This window comes from Tachyglossus aculeatus, chromosome 5 (assembly GCF_015852505.1).
Source record: "Tachyglossus aculeatus isolate mTacAcu1 chromosome 5, mTacAcu1.pri, whole genome shotgun sequence".
Classification (NCBI taxonomy): domain Eukaryota; kingdom Metazoa; phylum Chordata; class Mammalia; order Monotremata; family Tachyglossidae; genus Tachyglossus; species Tachyglossus aculeatus.
In genome coordinates, this window is record NC_052070.1 from 55,558,854 (window position 1) to 55,576,683 (window position 17,830).

The window sequence follows — 17,830 nt, forward strand, 5'->3', positions numbered from 1 at the left end:
CATTAAAAACAAAGCAAATTATTGGGGAGATTCCATCTGTCTTTGCCCAAGTTCCACGCCAATATAACACTATATTTAGATAAGTTTTGCCCAGTCAAACAGAGTTTTACAGGTGGTTGTTCATTGATTCGCAGATGCTCATCCCTTCCCTGCAAGCACTGCTATGCCTAGGAATAACCCCAATTCAATCATCTCCTTGGAACAGGAGAATTTCTCCCAACCTCCAAGGAGGTCTCCTCAAAGCGATCAAAGTCACGTTCAATACACAACAGCAGTCCTGGGCATGGTGGGGCGGTGGACATTAATTCCAGAGGCGTCCAGATCCTCTGCGCCTGATCTGAATCGTGGAGATGTGGTGTAAATCACTGTTATTTTGTAAACAAAGACTATGCAGTAGCTGATTTTTCAAGATATTTAGCAGTACACAAGCAAGGTCAGATTCATTCATTCAATCATATTTGTTGAGCGCTCACTGTGTGCAGAGCACTGTACTAAGCGCTTAGTAGATAGTCAGATAGGGCCCGTTTGTTCCCGCCTGACAACAGGAACCATGCACAGTCCACAAAGATTGGAGCAGGAGAGACTGGGATTGGGTGGGGGGTGGGGGTGGGGACCAAGAAAAAACAAAACCAAAAAACACACCACTCTTTTCTATATACTTGGCATTGGTGGAAAAATGCCTTCAGGCAAGGTCATTCATTCACGGGCTTGGACTCGCATGTAAAACCTTACCGGAATTCATAAAAACCACCGCAAGGATTCCTTTTGGAACGGAGGGGTGGGCGGTAAGCAGGGACTTTCCACCTTGGACAGCTGAGGGAAGTGTCGAAAAGGACTTTTTTTTAATGGCATTTGTTAAGCGCTTACTATGTACAAAACACGGTTCTAAGCACTTGGGGGGGATACAAGGTGATCAGGTTGTCCCACGTGGGGCTCACAGTCTTAATCCCCATTGTACAGATGAGGTAACTGAGGCTCCGAGAAGTTAAGTGACTTGCCCAAGGTCACACAGCAGACATGTGGTGGAGCCAGGATTTGAACCCATGACCTCTGACTCCAAAGCCCATGCTCTTTCCAGTGAGCCACGCTGCTGCTTCAAGGATTGAAACAGAGCCCCAGTTGTGTGACACACATTGCTGAGGCAGGGTTTCTAAGCCACACTTTAATCAACCTACGGTAAGTTAGACTGTTCCAGGGTATCGACGTGACATTCTGATAGGCTTCACCACAGCATCAGGCCATCATTATTACGCCTGCGTTATTAGCAGTGCACTAAGCGCTTAGAGTTGGTAGACATGATCCCTGACCTTAGATTCTGCTTTCAACAGGTTTCGTGATGAGGGCAGTCTAGGGGTCTCGGAGACCCGAATGCTGCAGATGTCTTCCTTGCGGACTCCACAAATCTCCAAGCGCTAGTAAACCCTGTTCTAGCACAGTGAGCAGGGAGAGGAGCAAAGCCCCAGGAACTTGGGGTGATTTTCTTACAGGGACAGGTGCATACCCTGTTGCTCGAACCCAGCTCCAACATGGGCGGGCAACGCCACATCTTCACTGTAAACCTGCCTGCTCCGTTTCCACTGGCTATGCTGTGCTTCATTCCCGTCTTGGCTTCCAGAGAACCAGTGTGCAATGACTTGCCTCACGGACAAAGCGGGGTTAGAGAGTAGTCTGGGATCTCCCGGGCAGGAAATGCAGTCCTAAAATAGGCATGCTTGCTTCTGTTCTCAGTGGGCTGAAAATCGAGAGGGTGGTCTCTTTCGGAATTCCAAAGGAGGGGAAGAGGAGGGAGAAAAAAGCACCTTCTAGGGGTGCACTCTCCTGACTGCTGCTTTCCCGATCACGCTACGGCCATAGGGAATCACGTCGGGCACTACCAATACCGTTGCCCATTTTAAGTTAAAAGATTTTCGCCTCTCGTCCTGGATAGCTGGTGCTCTTATGGCTTGCATAGAGCAGAGCATGAATTCGGGAAGAAGGTAAGTAGGAGGGCTAGGGGAATCACTTCTTCATCTACACTTCTCGTTTTCAATTCAGTGGGTTGTTTAGCCCTGGGCAACTCGTGTTTTCCTACCTTGCTGCTTAGGCACTTCTTTGCGGCCGATGAGGTCCCAGTTGGTGGCTCCGAAAATCAGGAGCTGCCCCTTGCCCTTAGACCCTTCGAGTTTCTACAAGAGATAAAAAAAGTGAGAGAAAAAGTCAGGCTGGAAGCTGCTCTTGCACACAGGAAAAGGAGAATCTCCACAGCTTTGCGGGGCTCTAAGCAGTCCACAGGAAACAAAAGGAAAAATCATTCATTGTTAGCTTTGCCTCTGTTCACCTAGCAGCTTCTCACCACTAGCTAAAGTAGCTCTGGGCAGCAGCACAACCTAATCTCCATGCTCTATGCATGTAATCCCATCCCTGCTCAGAGCCCCTCATTTGCTATGCCCAAGGCTCATTTTTATCCTTTGATTTCTTTTTTAAATTACTTTGGCAAAACACACACACAAAAATCGGAATACATTCCCTCCTTCCCCCACAAACTGTCATGCACAGGTATTTGCAAAATGCCTGCGGTGTCATGGAAGGGAAAAATCATAACTGGCTTATCCACAGGGCCAGATCTAAATTTTCCTGCATGGCACAAACAATGCTCTGCATAAGACATTTTAGCTGCACAGAGCTAAGAATTTCTTCTGCTGTCATGGCTCTTCATTTCTGTCAAGTACTCACATTTTCACAGGAAATAGCATGACCTAGTGGAAAGAGCACAGGCCTGGGACCCAGGACTTTGGCTCTAAACCTGGGTCTGCCAGTTGTTGTGAGGGCTTGGGCAAGTCACTTAACTTCTCTGTGCCTCAGTTTCCTCAACTGTAAAATGGGGATTCAGTACTTTTTCCTCCCACCTAGACTGTGAAACCTACGTGCGACAGGGCCTGTGTCTGACCTGATGAACTCATTCATTCAATCGTATTCATTGAGCGCTTACTGTGTGCAGAGCACTGTACTAAGCGCTTGGGAAGTTCAAATCGGCAACGTACCCAACCCTACCCAACAACGGGCTCACAGTCTAGAAGAACTCCTATCGTCCCCTGAGCTTAGAACGTTTCCTGACACATAATACGCACTTATAAAAAATACCTTAATAAATAAATTTAAAAAATAGATTCTCCGACTGCTCCTCTCCTTCCTGGCCCACCAGTCTTCGAAGGGGCCTCTACAGATCTCTCTTGACTGTAAGCTCATTGTGGGAAAGGAATGTGTCTGTTATCTTGTTATACTGTACACTCCCAAGCGTTTAGTACAGTGCACATAATAAGTGCTCAATAAATGAGTGACTGACTGACTTGACTACAGATTTACCCAGGAATCCAAGATGGAAAGGGTCCTCCACAGTTTGACCCAAGAACCCAAAGATGCTTTTCCATCTAGCCTCTTTACCTCTAAATTTGCAGGGAAAGAGGAGGTTCCGAACCAGCCAAGAGAAAAGCTGAGAGTCCAGGGGTGGCATTTAATTCAGAGTCAATTCATCCTGCTCTTCCATTAGGCAGGGAAATCGATGGTGAGTGAAACGAGGAATTCCCCAGGGCTCAGAGTGTGAGAAGCCAGAGTTTCCAGACACATGTTCTTGGGACTCAGTTTGAGTCAGCCCCTGCCCCACCCCCAACTACAGCAGGCTCCTGGGGGGGCCTGGGAAACTCACTCTGAATTCATTTCAAAACTCCTCCTGGGCTGCCTATTCATCATGCAGGGGAAGGAACAAGAAACCAGTTTTGCCCCTTCATTAACAGCATATCAATCAAACCCAGAGCAGAGGAGGGAGGTCTCTACAGATCCTTCCATCCTTACTTGTTTTTTTTTTTTAAAAAAAGGTATTTATTAAGTGCATACTATGTGCCAGGCACTATACTAAGTGCTGGGGTAGATAGAACCTAATTAGACTGCACACAATCCATGTCCTATATGGGGCTCACAGTCTTAATCCACATTTTACAGATGAGGTAACTGAAGCCCACTGAAGCGATGTCATTCATTCATTCATTCATATTTATTGAGCGCTTACTGTGTGCAGAGCACTGTACTAAGCACTTGGGAAGTACAAGTTGGCAACATATACAGGCGGTCCCTACTCAACAGCAGGCTCACAGTCTAGAAGGGACTTGCCCAAGTTCAGACACTGGGCAGGTGGCAGAGGCCCAGGCTCTACCCACTAGACCACGCTGCTTCTCCTCCTATGGAACCGCACAAACTTGGAAAGGGGGTGTTCAAGAAACCTTACCATGCCCTTTGGATATTAAATACATGAATTTACGCTGGTTGTGGGCAAGGCATAATAATAATAATGATGATGGCATTTGTTAAACGCTTACTATAATAATAATGGCATTTATTAAGCGCTTACTATGTGCCAAGCACTGTTCTAAGCACTGGGGGGTACAAGGTGATCAGGTTGTCCCACGTGGGGCTCACAGTCTTAATCCCCATTTTACAGAAGAGGTAACTGAGGCTCAAAAGTTAAGTGACTTGCCCAAGGCCACACAGCAGACCTGTGGTGGAGCCAGGATTAGAACCCATGACCTCTGACTTCCAAGCCTGTGCTCTTTCCACTGAGCCATGCTGCTTCTCTAAGGAATGTATCTGTGATACTGTCAATGGTATTTATTGAGCACTTATTGTGAGCAAAGCACTTTACCTAACACTTATGAGAGTACAATATAACAATAAACAGACACAATCCCTGCCCACAACGAGCTTAGAGTCCAGACGGGAGACAGACATTAATATAACTAAATAAATTACAGATTCATTCATTCATTCACTCGTATTTATTGAGCGCTTACTGTGTGCACAGCACTGTACTAAGCACTTGGGAAGTACAAGTTGGCAACATATAGAGACGGGGTCATAATGTACTCTCCCAAGCGCTCACTAGCGTTCTGCACACAGTAAACGCTCAATAAATACGACCGATTGTTTGAATTCTTTTCTTTCCAGTTAGCTTCCTAGTTTTACAACTGAAATTACAGGCACTAGCCCCAAGAGGACAGATGCTGCCCCAGTGCCGGAGAATGCAGGGTGTGAAGAAGGTGGTCAATTCGGACTTGAAAAGGAAAGGGAAATGACACAGTCGAGGTATCAGACAAGAAAGTCTCTCTGCCACATTTCAATTATTTAAAGATACACTTTTAAGACAAGATACCAGTACCACTGCTGTGCCACATAATACCTAGACTACTTGAGGCCTGCTTCGTTTCCCCTGGTTATCGGTCCTCGGCTCCCTTTAACCGGCAGGCCCCGCCCCACGATCTGATGATATGCCGGACTACTATTTCTATGGCCCAAAGGACGTTAGGGGATGGATGAACGGCGGGTGGTTATACATCATCTCTTCTATCTTAAGAAACAGGAAGGAAAAGCCTTGTGGGTTCTCAGCAGATGCAACAGACTTACTCTCCATTCATTATCGGCGTGGTAGCAACAGTTATTGCCAGGATCATGGTGAATGGAGGAGAAAAATAATATAATAATGATGGTATTTGTTAAGCACTTACTACTGTTCTTAAGTGCTGAGGGCGATACAAGGTGATCCCACGTGGGGCACAGTCTTAATCCCCATTTTACAGATGAGGTAACTGAGGCACAGAGACGTGAAGTGACTTGCCCCAAGTCACACAGCTGGCAAGTGGTGGAGGCAGAATTCGAACCCATGCCCATGCTCTTTCCACTTAGCCACGCTGCTTCTAAGGTATTTGCTGAGCGCTTACTTTGTGCCGGGCACTGGATTAAACAGGGGGGGATGCAGTGTAAGCTGATCAGAAACAAACCCTGTCCCACACAGGGGTTTGTCGTCTAAGAAGGGAGAACAGGTATTTTATGCCCATTTTACAGAGGTGGAAATCGAGGTAGAAGTTAAGCGACTTGCCCAAGGTCACTCTGCAGGTAAGTGTGTGTGACTTTGGGCAAGTCACTTAACTTCTCTGTGCCTCGGTTCCCTCATCTGTAAAATGGGGATTAGGACTGTGAGCCCCCATGGGACAACCTGATCACCTTGTAACCTCCCCAACGCTTAGAACAGTGCTTTGAACATAGTAAGCACTTAATAAATGCCATTTAAAAAAAGTGGAGAAGCTGGAATTAGAACTTGAGTCCTACAATAAACTCTCAATAAATACAATGGATTGACTGATTTCCCCACCTTCAAAACCCTAAATGCTTAGCACAGTGCTCTGCATACAATAAGTGCTCAATAAATACGATTGAATGAATCTCCAACAGGCCTTCCCAAATTAAGTCCTCTCCCTTCTCCGTCTTCTATGCACTTGGATCCGTGACGTTTTAGGCATTTGGTATTTGCCCCAGTTTCAATCCCACAGCACTTATGTACCTATCTATAAATAACAAATTATAAGTTCCTAACTTTTATTAATGTCCGTCTCCCTCTGTAAACTGTAAGTTTACTGTGGGTAGGAAACCCATCCACCAACTCGGTTGTACTGTACTCTCCCAGGTGCTTAGTACAGTGCTCTGCAATCAATCAATCAATCGTATTTATTGAGCGCTTACTGTGTGCAGAGCACTGTACTAAGCGCTTGGGAAGTACAAGTCGGTAACACATAGAGACAGTCCCTACCCAACAGCGGGCTCACAGTCTAGAAGGGGGAGACAGGGAACAAAACCAAACATACTAACAAAATAAAATAAATAGAATAGATATGCACAAGATAAATAAATAGAGTAATAAATATGTACAAACATATATACAGGAAGTACTCCGTAGGTACCACTGATTGACTGATTGAGGTCCTCTAACTCCCAGGCCCAACTCAGGCCATGCTGCTTCTCATGTTATCAGAAAGGAAAAATCAGATCAAAGTTGTTTGGAGGAATGAATCGCATTGGTCTCAGACAACTCCAAAAACATCTGCCATGAGGGATGGGGGGCACATTTTGAGGGTGAGCATAGACTTTTCCCCCCTCTAGACTGTAAGCTCCTTACGGGCAGGATCGAGTCTTTGAACTCCACTGTACTGAAATCTCCCATATGGCCAGCATAGTGAGTGCTCTGCACACAGTAAAAGCTCAACAAATACCACTGATTGATTACCACTCAAATCATTAAACTGACTCTAAGCTACTTCCCCAGTTTTCAAAGTCTCAATGGTGCTAACCACCAGGACCCTGAGAAGGAATCCACTAAAGAAAAAGTTCTAGCTTTTTCTGGTAGGTACCACAACAGATGCTGGAATGACAAATGAGATCATGGGGTCCTCTCTTTGTGATACAGCTCCCCAAAATTTGCATGACTGGGGTGCCCCTGATTGTCTTTTGGATATTAGCACAACACACAAACTCAGGTATTTATATTACAATCTGCCATAATTGTCAAGCTGAATTAAGGTTAAGGGGAGTACTAGACATATTTAACATTACAATTAGGCTCTAAGTGCAGTGATGACAGGGAAGAGACTTCATTGTCCTATTGATAAAATTTGGAGGTGATAAACATTGTGGCCTTTTTGTTTTCACATACAGGATTAAAAGGGGTCACTTTGCAAGATGAATTAATGCAAAGAATGAATTTATGGTTGGCCAACTACGGTTGCTTGCTGCCCCTTTTTGAAACCTTCGCACCATTTTCAAACTTGCCCCTCCACTTTCTCATGTGAAAAACCAAAAATCTGAAACCATGAGGAACCGAAATATTCCTTAACCCCACTTATTACTACTCCTCCTCCTCAATACCCTAGAAAGCTTGAACATATGGAATGATGTCAGGTGGTCCTATGATTCCCATAAAATACAATATTTCTAGTGAGTGGGAGCGTCAGGTCAAAAAAAACAAAAACCCAAAAGATGTCTTTCGGCCTTAATAATAATGGCATTTGTTAAGCACTTACTATGTGCCAAAAACTGTTCTAAGCACTAGAGAAGATACAAAGTAGGTTGTCCCACGTGGGGCTCAAACTCTTAATCCCCATTTGACAGATGAGGTAACTGAGGCCCAGAGAAGTGAAGTGACTTGCCCAAGGTCATACAGCAGACAAGTGGCAAAGCCACTTGTCTGGCAGAGCCTCACTGTATCTCGTTCTCGCCTTTCTCGTCATAGACCCCTGGCCCACGTCCTCCCTCCACACATCTGCCAAGCTAGCTCTCTTCCTCCCTTCAAAGCCCTACTGAGAGCTCACCTCCTCCAAGAGGCCTTCCCAAACTGAGCCCCCTTTTTTCTCTCCTCCTCCCCATTCCCCTGCCCTACCTCCTTCCTCTCCCCACAGCACCTGTATATATATAATATATATATATATGTAATATATATAATCTTTGTACAGATTTATTACTCTATTTTACTTGTACATATTTACTATTCTATTTATTTTGTTAATTATGTGCATTTAGCTTTAATTCTATTTATTCTGACGATTTGACACCTGTCCACATGTTTTGTTTTGTTGTCTGTCTCCCCCTTCTTGTTGTGTGTCTCCCCCTTCTAAACTGTGAGCCTGTTGTTGGGTAGGGACCGCCCCTGTAAGTCACCAACTTGTACTTCCCAAGCGCTTAGTACAGTGCTCTGCACACAGTAAGCACTCAATAAATATGACTGAATAAATGGAGAGCCGGTATTGGAACCCATGACCTTCTGAGTCCCGGGCTCGTGCTCTATCCACTACGCCATGCCACTTCTCTAAAACATAATTCAGTTTTACACGATGGAACAAAGAAGATCATTCTGGGTTCTGGGCTATTGCTCATTTCCAAAATCAGCGCAGGAGCTTAAACCAATCAATGACACTTACTGAGTGCTTACTCTATGCAGAGCACTGTTCTAAGTTCTTGGGAGAGAACGAAACAACAGAGTTGGTTGATACAACTCGTGCTCCCAAGGAGCTTACAGTCTAGTGGGGGAGACAGGCATTAATATAAATAAATTACTTATATGTTCAAAAGTGCTATGGGGCTGAGGGTGGGTTGCACGCGAAGTTCACAAAGGGTACAGATCCAAGGGCACAGACAACTCAATAAATCAAATAAAAATTCCACCAAAATCCACCCACCTCTTAAGAGAATATCATTTCACCTTGCTACTTCCATACACTCTAGTCACGTAAACGTGTACTGAGATGAACATCAATGGCAGAAAAATGCAATGGGCCTCTTCAATCAACCAAATGGGATTTCTGATATAAAGCTACTTTTGAATTATTGCCCATGTACCAGGAGCACATTTGCACGGCCGAGAGTCAACCTTTTAACATACATTCATTTGGAAGGCTGCATCTCTCTCTCCTCGGACACAGGGCTGCTCAGAAAAATGCCTGCAACGATAAATTCCCTAATGGGCCATCAACTAAAACAGGCTTCAGGCCCAGTTTTCCTTTATATTTATTTGCTCCTTTCCAATTGGACGGATTTGTCTTGGGGTCTACAAAACCTTCACCAACCCTAGATTGGAAAAAAATTATACTGCAAGGACCTGTGCAATCTGGCCTTCTGCACTCAGCTAACATCCGATATACGGCAAATGCCACTTGCTTGAACAGATTAACAAGAATGCTACAAAGTAAGCTGCCGCAAAGGCCGAGTCCCAAGTAGTTGACTACTAGTAACCAAAATTGGATGGGTATATCGAAATGTAAACCTATTGAATAGAGGGGACCTCAAGGACTAAAAGAAGGATTGCTTTTCCCCTGGCTACAACCCTAAGAGCGGGGCATTGATCAAGACAACGTTTTTACAACAGCTCTATTTGTTCCCTTTTATGAGCCACTCCTTCATAGCCGTTTCTGCTAATAATCTCTGGGTACGTGGTCTTGGACACCATTTGACCACAAGACCCACCCAGAGCGTCCTTTTATGCAGCTCATCTTTCAAAATGTTTCTAAAAATCACACCCAAATGGTGCCACTGTTCCGGAAGGATACGGGAGGTCAGGAGCCCTACAGAAACCTTGTGGGTGACATGGGAGTGGGATGAATCAGTGGCATTTACTGAGCGCTTACTAAGGGCAGAGCACTGTCCTGAACCTTTGGAAGCGTAGAGTTGATGGACACATTCCCTGCCCACAAGGAGCTTTTCTTTTTTTAATGGTATTTGTTAAGTGATTATTATGTGCAGGCACTGTGAGCTACGGTAGATAAAAGGTGATCAGGATGGACACAGTCCCTTGTTCCACATGGGGCTCTGTCAAAACTCCCGTTTCACAGATGAGGTAACTGAGGTACAGAGAAGTTAAGTGACTCGCCCAAGATCATACAGCAGACAAGTGGCAGAGGCTGGATTAGAACCCAGGTCCTTCTGACTCCCAGGCGTGCGCTCTAAGCACTAGGCCACACTGCTTCCAGGCAGGTGTGAGGGGCCACAGACCCTTGCAGCTGGATTCAGACCCCTGATCCTTTGTGACACCAGGGTCACAGGGAGGAGACCTCTAGACTGTAAACTCGTTGCGGGCAGGGAACATGTCTATCCACGGTTATACCTACTCTCCCAAGCACTTAGTACAGTGCACTGCACATGGTAAGCGCTCAATAAATACCACTGACTGATTGACTGACTGAGGGCCAGGCACACAAGGTACAGCCAAAGAGGTTTCAGCAAGGGGCCTGATGATACAAAGGATTAAGATGTCTTTCTTCCCTATAAAATATGTTCAGTTCTGCTAAGATATCAATGACAGGTTGCTGTGATAAAACACTTATGGCAAAAACTGAGAATGAATGGACAAGGAAGAAGACATAACTCAACCCCAAGGAGTTCTGAGGCCAGGGTTCTCATACTGATTTTAATTACTGAGATGCAATGTGACCTTCAGCGAAGTTTAATCCACACTCCGTTTCCCGATTTGCAAAACAAGACTAGCGCTACTGTATGTACCGTTTGAGATGAGGTAAATCATTTAAGTTTACAAATCGGGTTGTGACCTTGGAAAGGACTGCATATTTTACATTTGTAAAATGGGTGTCTAATGCAAACGTAAGCAGAATTCCCTTTACGAGAATATGGGCATTCTTGAATAAGAATGCCTAGCCTCTATGTTTGGCAGAAACTCACTGCGAAAACATCCAGATGAGTTAACCACACATGTTGCCAAAACTACTTAGAAAAAGAAAATTAAAAAATTCCCAAGTTGGATGGCAAGGCACTAGAAGTCATTGAAGAGAAAAGTTGTGGGGTCTCCTCTTGAGATTTTTAAAGAAAAGGATGTGATGGTTCCAAAGCAATAAGCCTGAGGGCCTCTCCATAGGACTTCAAGATGAAATCCTCAGAGGAAAATGGCTATTAAAGGTGCTTGTTGTGAGGTGAGAAAGCGCCTACCAAGTCTGTTATATTGTACTGTCCCTACAACTCAGAATACTGCTCTACACATAAAGTCATACGGCTGATTGAGAAACTTTCCACTTAATTGAGCTCCTCGACAATAAAGCTTATCAAGAATGTTGACGCTGATTGTAAAGGCTTTATCTTTTGAAATCATTTTAAAAGCAAGATTCAAAACCAGGGCCTTACAACAGTCCGCTCTATTTTAAAGTCAATCGCCTGAGTATGAATGACGTTAGTGGAATACCCTGACTACATTAGCCTGTGAAATCTCTCCTGTAGGTCTTTAAAGGGAAAAAGCCAAGTGAACTGTGGAGGGGTGTTTTTAAGGCAGAAACCCTACACATTCTTACGTTATCAAATTCCTTCTGGTTTCTCAATCATTTGCCCAGCTTGCTGCAACTGTCAACCACCGGCACTTCAGTGCTCGTTGCGGGCGGGGAACGTGTCTACCAACTTCTATATTGCACTCTCCCAAGCGCTTAGTATGATGATCTGCACATAGCAAGCATTCAATCCAACTGATTGATTAATTAGCTTTTGGGGAGATCCAGCACTTGACTCAATGGTCAGTAGAATGCTTCTTTCTCCTCCTTCAGTGAGGCCACTTTTTAAGGGCATTAATGACTTAGTATTTCCTTGTGAATATTGGGTGAAGTCCATGTCCCATCTGTGCTGCAAGAGCTGTTGGGGACTGCCCCAACCCTGAACTTATTCTTAGGTTGTGATCCCTGAGGAGGCCAGGGACCATATCTGATTCTCAGCAGTGTTTTTTTCCCCACTACTTAATATTCAATTCAATAATTCAATAAATTATTGAATTCAATAAATATTGAATATTCAATAAATATTGAATATTGAATTTTGGTTGAGTGAATGGCTGTCCAGTGGAATAATTCCTGAGCAGGAACCTGCTTTGGGCCTCTGTAGGTGCTGTCACTGGGTAAGACTTCAGTCGTTGTCATACATTAATAATATGTATGATGGTATTTATTAAGCATTTACTTGTATCAAGCACTGTGCGAAGTGCTATAATTTAATAAGATGATAGTAACAATTATGGTATGTTAAGCGCTTAGTATGTGCCAAACACTGTACTAAGCACTGGGGTGGATACAAGCAAATCAGGTTGGACACAGTCCTGTCCCACACGGGGATCACAGTCTCAATCCCCATTTTACAGATGAGATAACTGAGGCCCAAGGAAGTGCCCAAGGTCACGCAGTGGACAATGGCAGAGCCAGATTCATTCATTCAATAGTATTTATTGAGCGCTTACTGTGTGCAGAGCACTGTACTAAGCACTTAACATACCAGACTCAGTCCCTGTCCAAGTCCAAGGCTTAACCCAGAACGGTTGCTCCCTCTAGACTGTAAGTTCACTGTGGGCAGGGAATGTGTCTAATACTGTATCGTCCTCTCCCAAGCACTGAGTACAGTATTTTGATGGTACTGACGCCTGTCTACTTGTTTTGTTGTCTGTCCCCCTCTTCTAGACTGTGACCCCGGTGTTGGATAGGGATTGTCATTCATTCATTCAATCGTATTTATTGAGCGCTTACCGTGTGCTTAGGACACTGTACTAAGCACTTGGAAAGTACAATTTGGCAACAGAGACAGTCCCCACCCAACAAGGGGCTCACAGTCTAGAAGGGGGAGACAGACAACAAAACAAGTAGACAGTGATTGTCTCTGTCGCCGAATTGTACTTTCCAAGTGCTTAGTACAGTGTTCTGCACATAGTAAGCACTCAATAAATACGATTGAATGAAATGAATAATAATAATGATGATGTGAACCCGTTGTTGGGTAGGGACCATCTCTATATATTGCCGACTTGTACTTCCCAAGCGCTTAGTACAGTGCTCTGCACACAGTAAGCGCTCAATAAATATGATTGAATGAATGAATTTGTTAAGCGCTTAATAATAATAATAATAATGATGATGATGGCATTTATTAAGCGCTTACTATGTGTAAGCACTGTTCTAAACACTGGGGAGGTTACAAGGTGATCAGGTTGTCCCACGGGGGGCTCACAAGCTTACCATGTGCCAAGCACTGCTCTAAGTGCTGGGGTAGATACAAGGTGATCAGGTTGTCCCACGTAAGGGCTCACACTCAATACCCATTTTACAGATGAGGTAACTGAGGCCTAGAGAAGTGATTTGCCCAAAGTCACACAGCTGACAAATGGTGAAGCCGGAATTGGAACCCAAGACCTCTGACTTTTTCCACTAAGCCACACTGCTTCTGTAAATGAATGAATACAGTGCTCTGCAGACAGTAAGCGCTCACTATGTTTTTTTTAATGGCATTTATTAAGCACTTACTATGTGCAAAGCACTGTTCTAAGCACTGGGGAGGTTACAAGGTGATCAGGTTGTCCCACGGGGGGGCTCACAGTCTTCATCCCCATTTTCCAGATGAGGTAACTGAGGCCCAGAGAAGTTAAGTGACTTGCCCAAAGTCACACAGCTGACAAGTTGCAGAGCTGGGATTTGAACCCACGACCTATGACTCCAAAGCCCAGGCTCTTTCGTCTGAGCTATGCTGCTTCTCTGTTGCTGACTTGTACTTCCCAAGTGCTTAGTACAGTGCTCTGCACATAGTAAGTGCTCAGTACAATTGAATGAATGAATAAGTACGATTGAATAATAATAATAATAATGGCATTTGTTAAGCGCTTACTATGTTGAAAGCACTGTTCTAAGCTCTGGGAGGATACAAGGTGATGAGGTTGTCCCACGTGGGGCTCACAATCTTAATCCCCATTTTCCAGATGAGGTGACTGAGGCCCAGAGAAGTTAAGTGACTTACCCAAAGTCACACAGCCGAATAGTGGCAGGGTCAGGATTAGAACCCATGACCTCTGACTCTAAAGCCCGTGCTCCTTCCACTGATCCACGCCAAATGAATACAGTACTCTGCACACAGTAAGTGCTCAAGAAATGCGCTGGAATGTTTCCCCCTTCTAGACTAGGAGCCCATTGTTGGGCAGGGACCGTCTCTGTTACGGATTTGTACTTCCCAAGCGCTTCGTACAGTGCTCTGCACACAGTAAGCACTCAATAAGTAATTTATTATTATAATACTAATAATAAAGCCCTACCTCCTTCCCCTCCCCACAGCACTTGTATATATATTTAGCAGCGTGGCTCAGTGGAAAGAGCATGAGCTTTGGAGTCAGAGGTCATGGGTTCAAATCCCAGCTCCACCAATTGTCAGCTGTGTGACTTTGGGCAAGTCACTTAGCTTCTCTGGGCCTCAGTTCCCTCATCTGCTAAATGGGGACCAAGACTGTGAGCCCCCCGTGGGACAACCTGATCACTCTGTAACCTCCCCAGCGCTTAGAACAGTGCTTTGCACAGAGTAAGTGCTTAATAAATGCCATCATTATTATTATTATTATTAGATTTATTATTCTATTTTACTTGTACATATTTACTATTCTACTTATTTTGTTAAAGATGTGAGAAGCAGCATGGCTCAATGGAAAGAGCACGGGCTTGGGAGTCAGAGATCATGGGTTCAAATCCCAGCTAGGCCAATTGTCAGCTGTGACTTTGGGCAAGTCACTTAACTTCTCTGTGCCTCAGTTCCCTCATCTGTAAAATGGGGATGAAGACTGTGAGCCCCACATGGGACAACCTGATCACCTTGTATCCTCCCCAGCACTTAGAACAGTGCTTTGCGCTTAATAAATGCCATTATTATTATATTTATTATTCTATTTTACTTGTACATATTTACTATTCTATCTACTGCATACAGTAAGTGCTCAATAATTTATTATTATAATAAATAATAATAAAGCCCTACCTCCTTCCCCTCCCCACAGCACTTGTATATATTTGCACAGACTACTCTATTTTACTTGTACATATTTACTACTCTATTTTGCTAATGATGTGCATCTAGCTGTAATTCTGTTTGTTCTGACGACTTTGACACCTGTCTACATGTTTTGTTTTGTTGTCTGTCTCCCCCTTCTAGACTGGGGGCCCACTGTGGGGTAGGGACCGTCTCTAGATGCTGCCGGACTTGTACTTCCCAAGAGCTCTGCACACAGTAAGCGCTCAATAAATACGCCTGAATGAATGACTGGCTGAATGACAAAGTCTGCCAAGCTAGCTCTCTTCCTCCCTTCAAAGCCCTACTGAGAGCTCACCTCCTCCAGGAGGCCTTCCCCGACTGAGCCCCTTCCTTCCTCTCCCCCTCCTCCCCATTCCCCACCTTACCTCCTTCCCCTCCCCATGGCACCTGTATATATGTATGAACATATTTATTACTCTATTTATTTTACTTGTACATATTCTATTTATTTTATTTTGTTAACATGTCTTGTTTTGTTGTCTGTCTCCCCCTTCTAAGACTGTGAGCCCGCTGTTGGGTAGGGACCGTCTCTAGATGTTGCCAACTTGGACTTCCCAAGCGCTCAGTACAGTGCTCTGCACACAGTAAGCGCTCAATAAATGATTGAATGAATGAGGCCTTCCCTTACTGAGCCCCCTCCTTCCTCTCCCCCTCTTCCCCCTCACCATCCCCCGCCGCCTTTCCTCCTTCCCCTCCCCACCGCACCTGTATATATGTATAATAATAATAATAATGATTGCATTTATTAAGCGCTTACTACGTGCAAAGCACTGTTCTAAGCGCTGGGGAGGTTGCAAGGTGATCAGGTTGTCCCACGGGGGGGGGCTCACAGTCTTCATCCCCATTTTACAGATAAGGTAACTGTGGCCCAGAGAAGTTAAGTGACTTGTCCAAAGTCACCCAGCTGAAAATTGGCGGAGCAAGGATTTGAACCCACAACTTCTGACTCCAAAGCCCGTGCTCTTTCCACTGATGTTTGTACGTATTTATTACTCTATTTATTTATTTTACTTGTACATATTTATTCATTTTATTTTGTTAATATGTTTTTTGTTGCCTGTCTCCCCCTTCTAGACTGTGAGCCCGCTGCTGGGTAGGGGCCGGCTCTAGATGTTGGCAACTTGGACTTCCCAAGCGCTCAGTACAGTGCTCTGCACATAGTAGGTGCTCAATAAATACGACTGAATGAATGAATGGAGACCTCCCCACCGGGAAGGGCCGAGGGAGGAAAACAATGGTGGTCGCCTCAACGACTCCAGGCCTTCCCCCACCTCGAAAGGACGGGGCCCGTGCGCATGCGCGCGCGGCCCTCCCTCCTCAGGCGGCCGGCGGGAAGAGGAGGACAGCGGAGAGCATGCGCAGAAGCGAGGGGGGGGGGGGTGCCCGCCGAGCATGCGCAGTCCACGGCGGCGGGAACCTCAAAGCCGCGGCAAACCGCCGCCATGACTACCAGGGGAGGGGATGGCGGCTGCCGTTCATTCATTCGTTCATTCATTCATTCATTCATTCATTCATTCATTAAATCGTATTTATTGAGCGCCTACTGTGTGCAGGGGACTGTACTGAGCGCTTGGGAAGTACAAGTTAGCAACATACAGAGATGGTCCCTACCCAACAACAGGCTCACAGTCTAGAAGGGGGAGACGTGACAGGGGCTGTGTCCAAACTGATTTGCTTGTATCCACCCCAACGTTTAGTACAGTGCCTGGCACATAGTGAACACAACATTCATTCATTCATTCTTATTTATTGAGCGCTGTCTGCATAGCACTGTACTAAGCGCTTGGGAAGTACAAGTTAGCAACATACAGAGATGGTCCCTACCCAACAATGGGCTCACAGTCTACAAGGGGGAGACATGACAGGGGCTGTGTCCAAACTGATTTGCTTGTATCCACCCCAACGTTTAGTACAGTGCCTGGCACATAGTGAACACAACATTCATTCATTCATGCTTATTTATTGAGCGCTGTCTGCATAGCACTGTACTAAGCGCTTCGGAAGTACAAGTTAGCAACACCTAGAGACGGTCCCTACCCAACAGCGGGCTCAGAGTCTAGAAGGGGGAGAGGTGACAGGGGCTGTATCCAAACTGATTTGCTTGTATCCACCCCAACGTTTAGTACAGTGCCTGGCACATACTAAGGACTTAACAAATACCATAATAATAATAATAATAATGATGATTATTATCAGAAGCTTACGCTTCACATCTATTTGCAGATGATATGGGAAGCCTGGTGGCCTAATGGAAAAAATATGGTCCTGGGAGTCAGGAGAACTGGGTTCTAAACTTGTCACTTGTCTGCCATGTGACCTTGGGCAAAATATATATACAAGTGCTGTGCGGAGGGGAAGGAGGTAGAGCTTTATTATTATAATAATAAATTATTGAGTGCTTACTATGTGCAGAGCACTGTACTAAGCGCTTGGGAAGTACAAATTGGCAACATCTAGATACGGTCCCTACCCAACAGTGGGCTCACAGTCTAGAAGGGGAAGACAGACAACAGAACAAAACATACTAACAAAATAAAATAAACAGAATAAATATGTACAAGTAAAATAAATAGAGTAATAAATATATACAAACATATATACAGGTGCTATGGGGAGGGGAAGGAGGAAAGGATGGGGGGGATGGGGAGGAGGGGGAGAGGAAGGA

General features: G+C 44.9%; 1 protein-coding gene across 1 annotated transcript in view; it reads right to left on the reverse strand.

The window, feature by feature from the left end:
• The window catches only part of RCC2 (regulator of chromosome condensation 2), a 47,588-nt gene that overhangs the window by 22,204 nt on the left and 7,554 nt on the right, over positions 1-17,830 (reverse strand). The window contains exon 4 of the mRNA XM_038747017.1: positions 2,072-2,165. Coding sequence (XP_038602945.1) covers positions 2,072-2,165 — 94 coding nt within the window. The remainder of the gene's footprint in view (positions 1-2,071; positions 2,166-17,830) is intronic.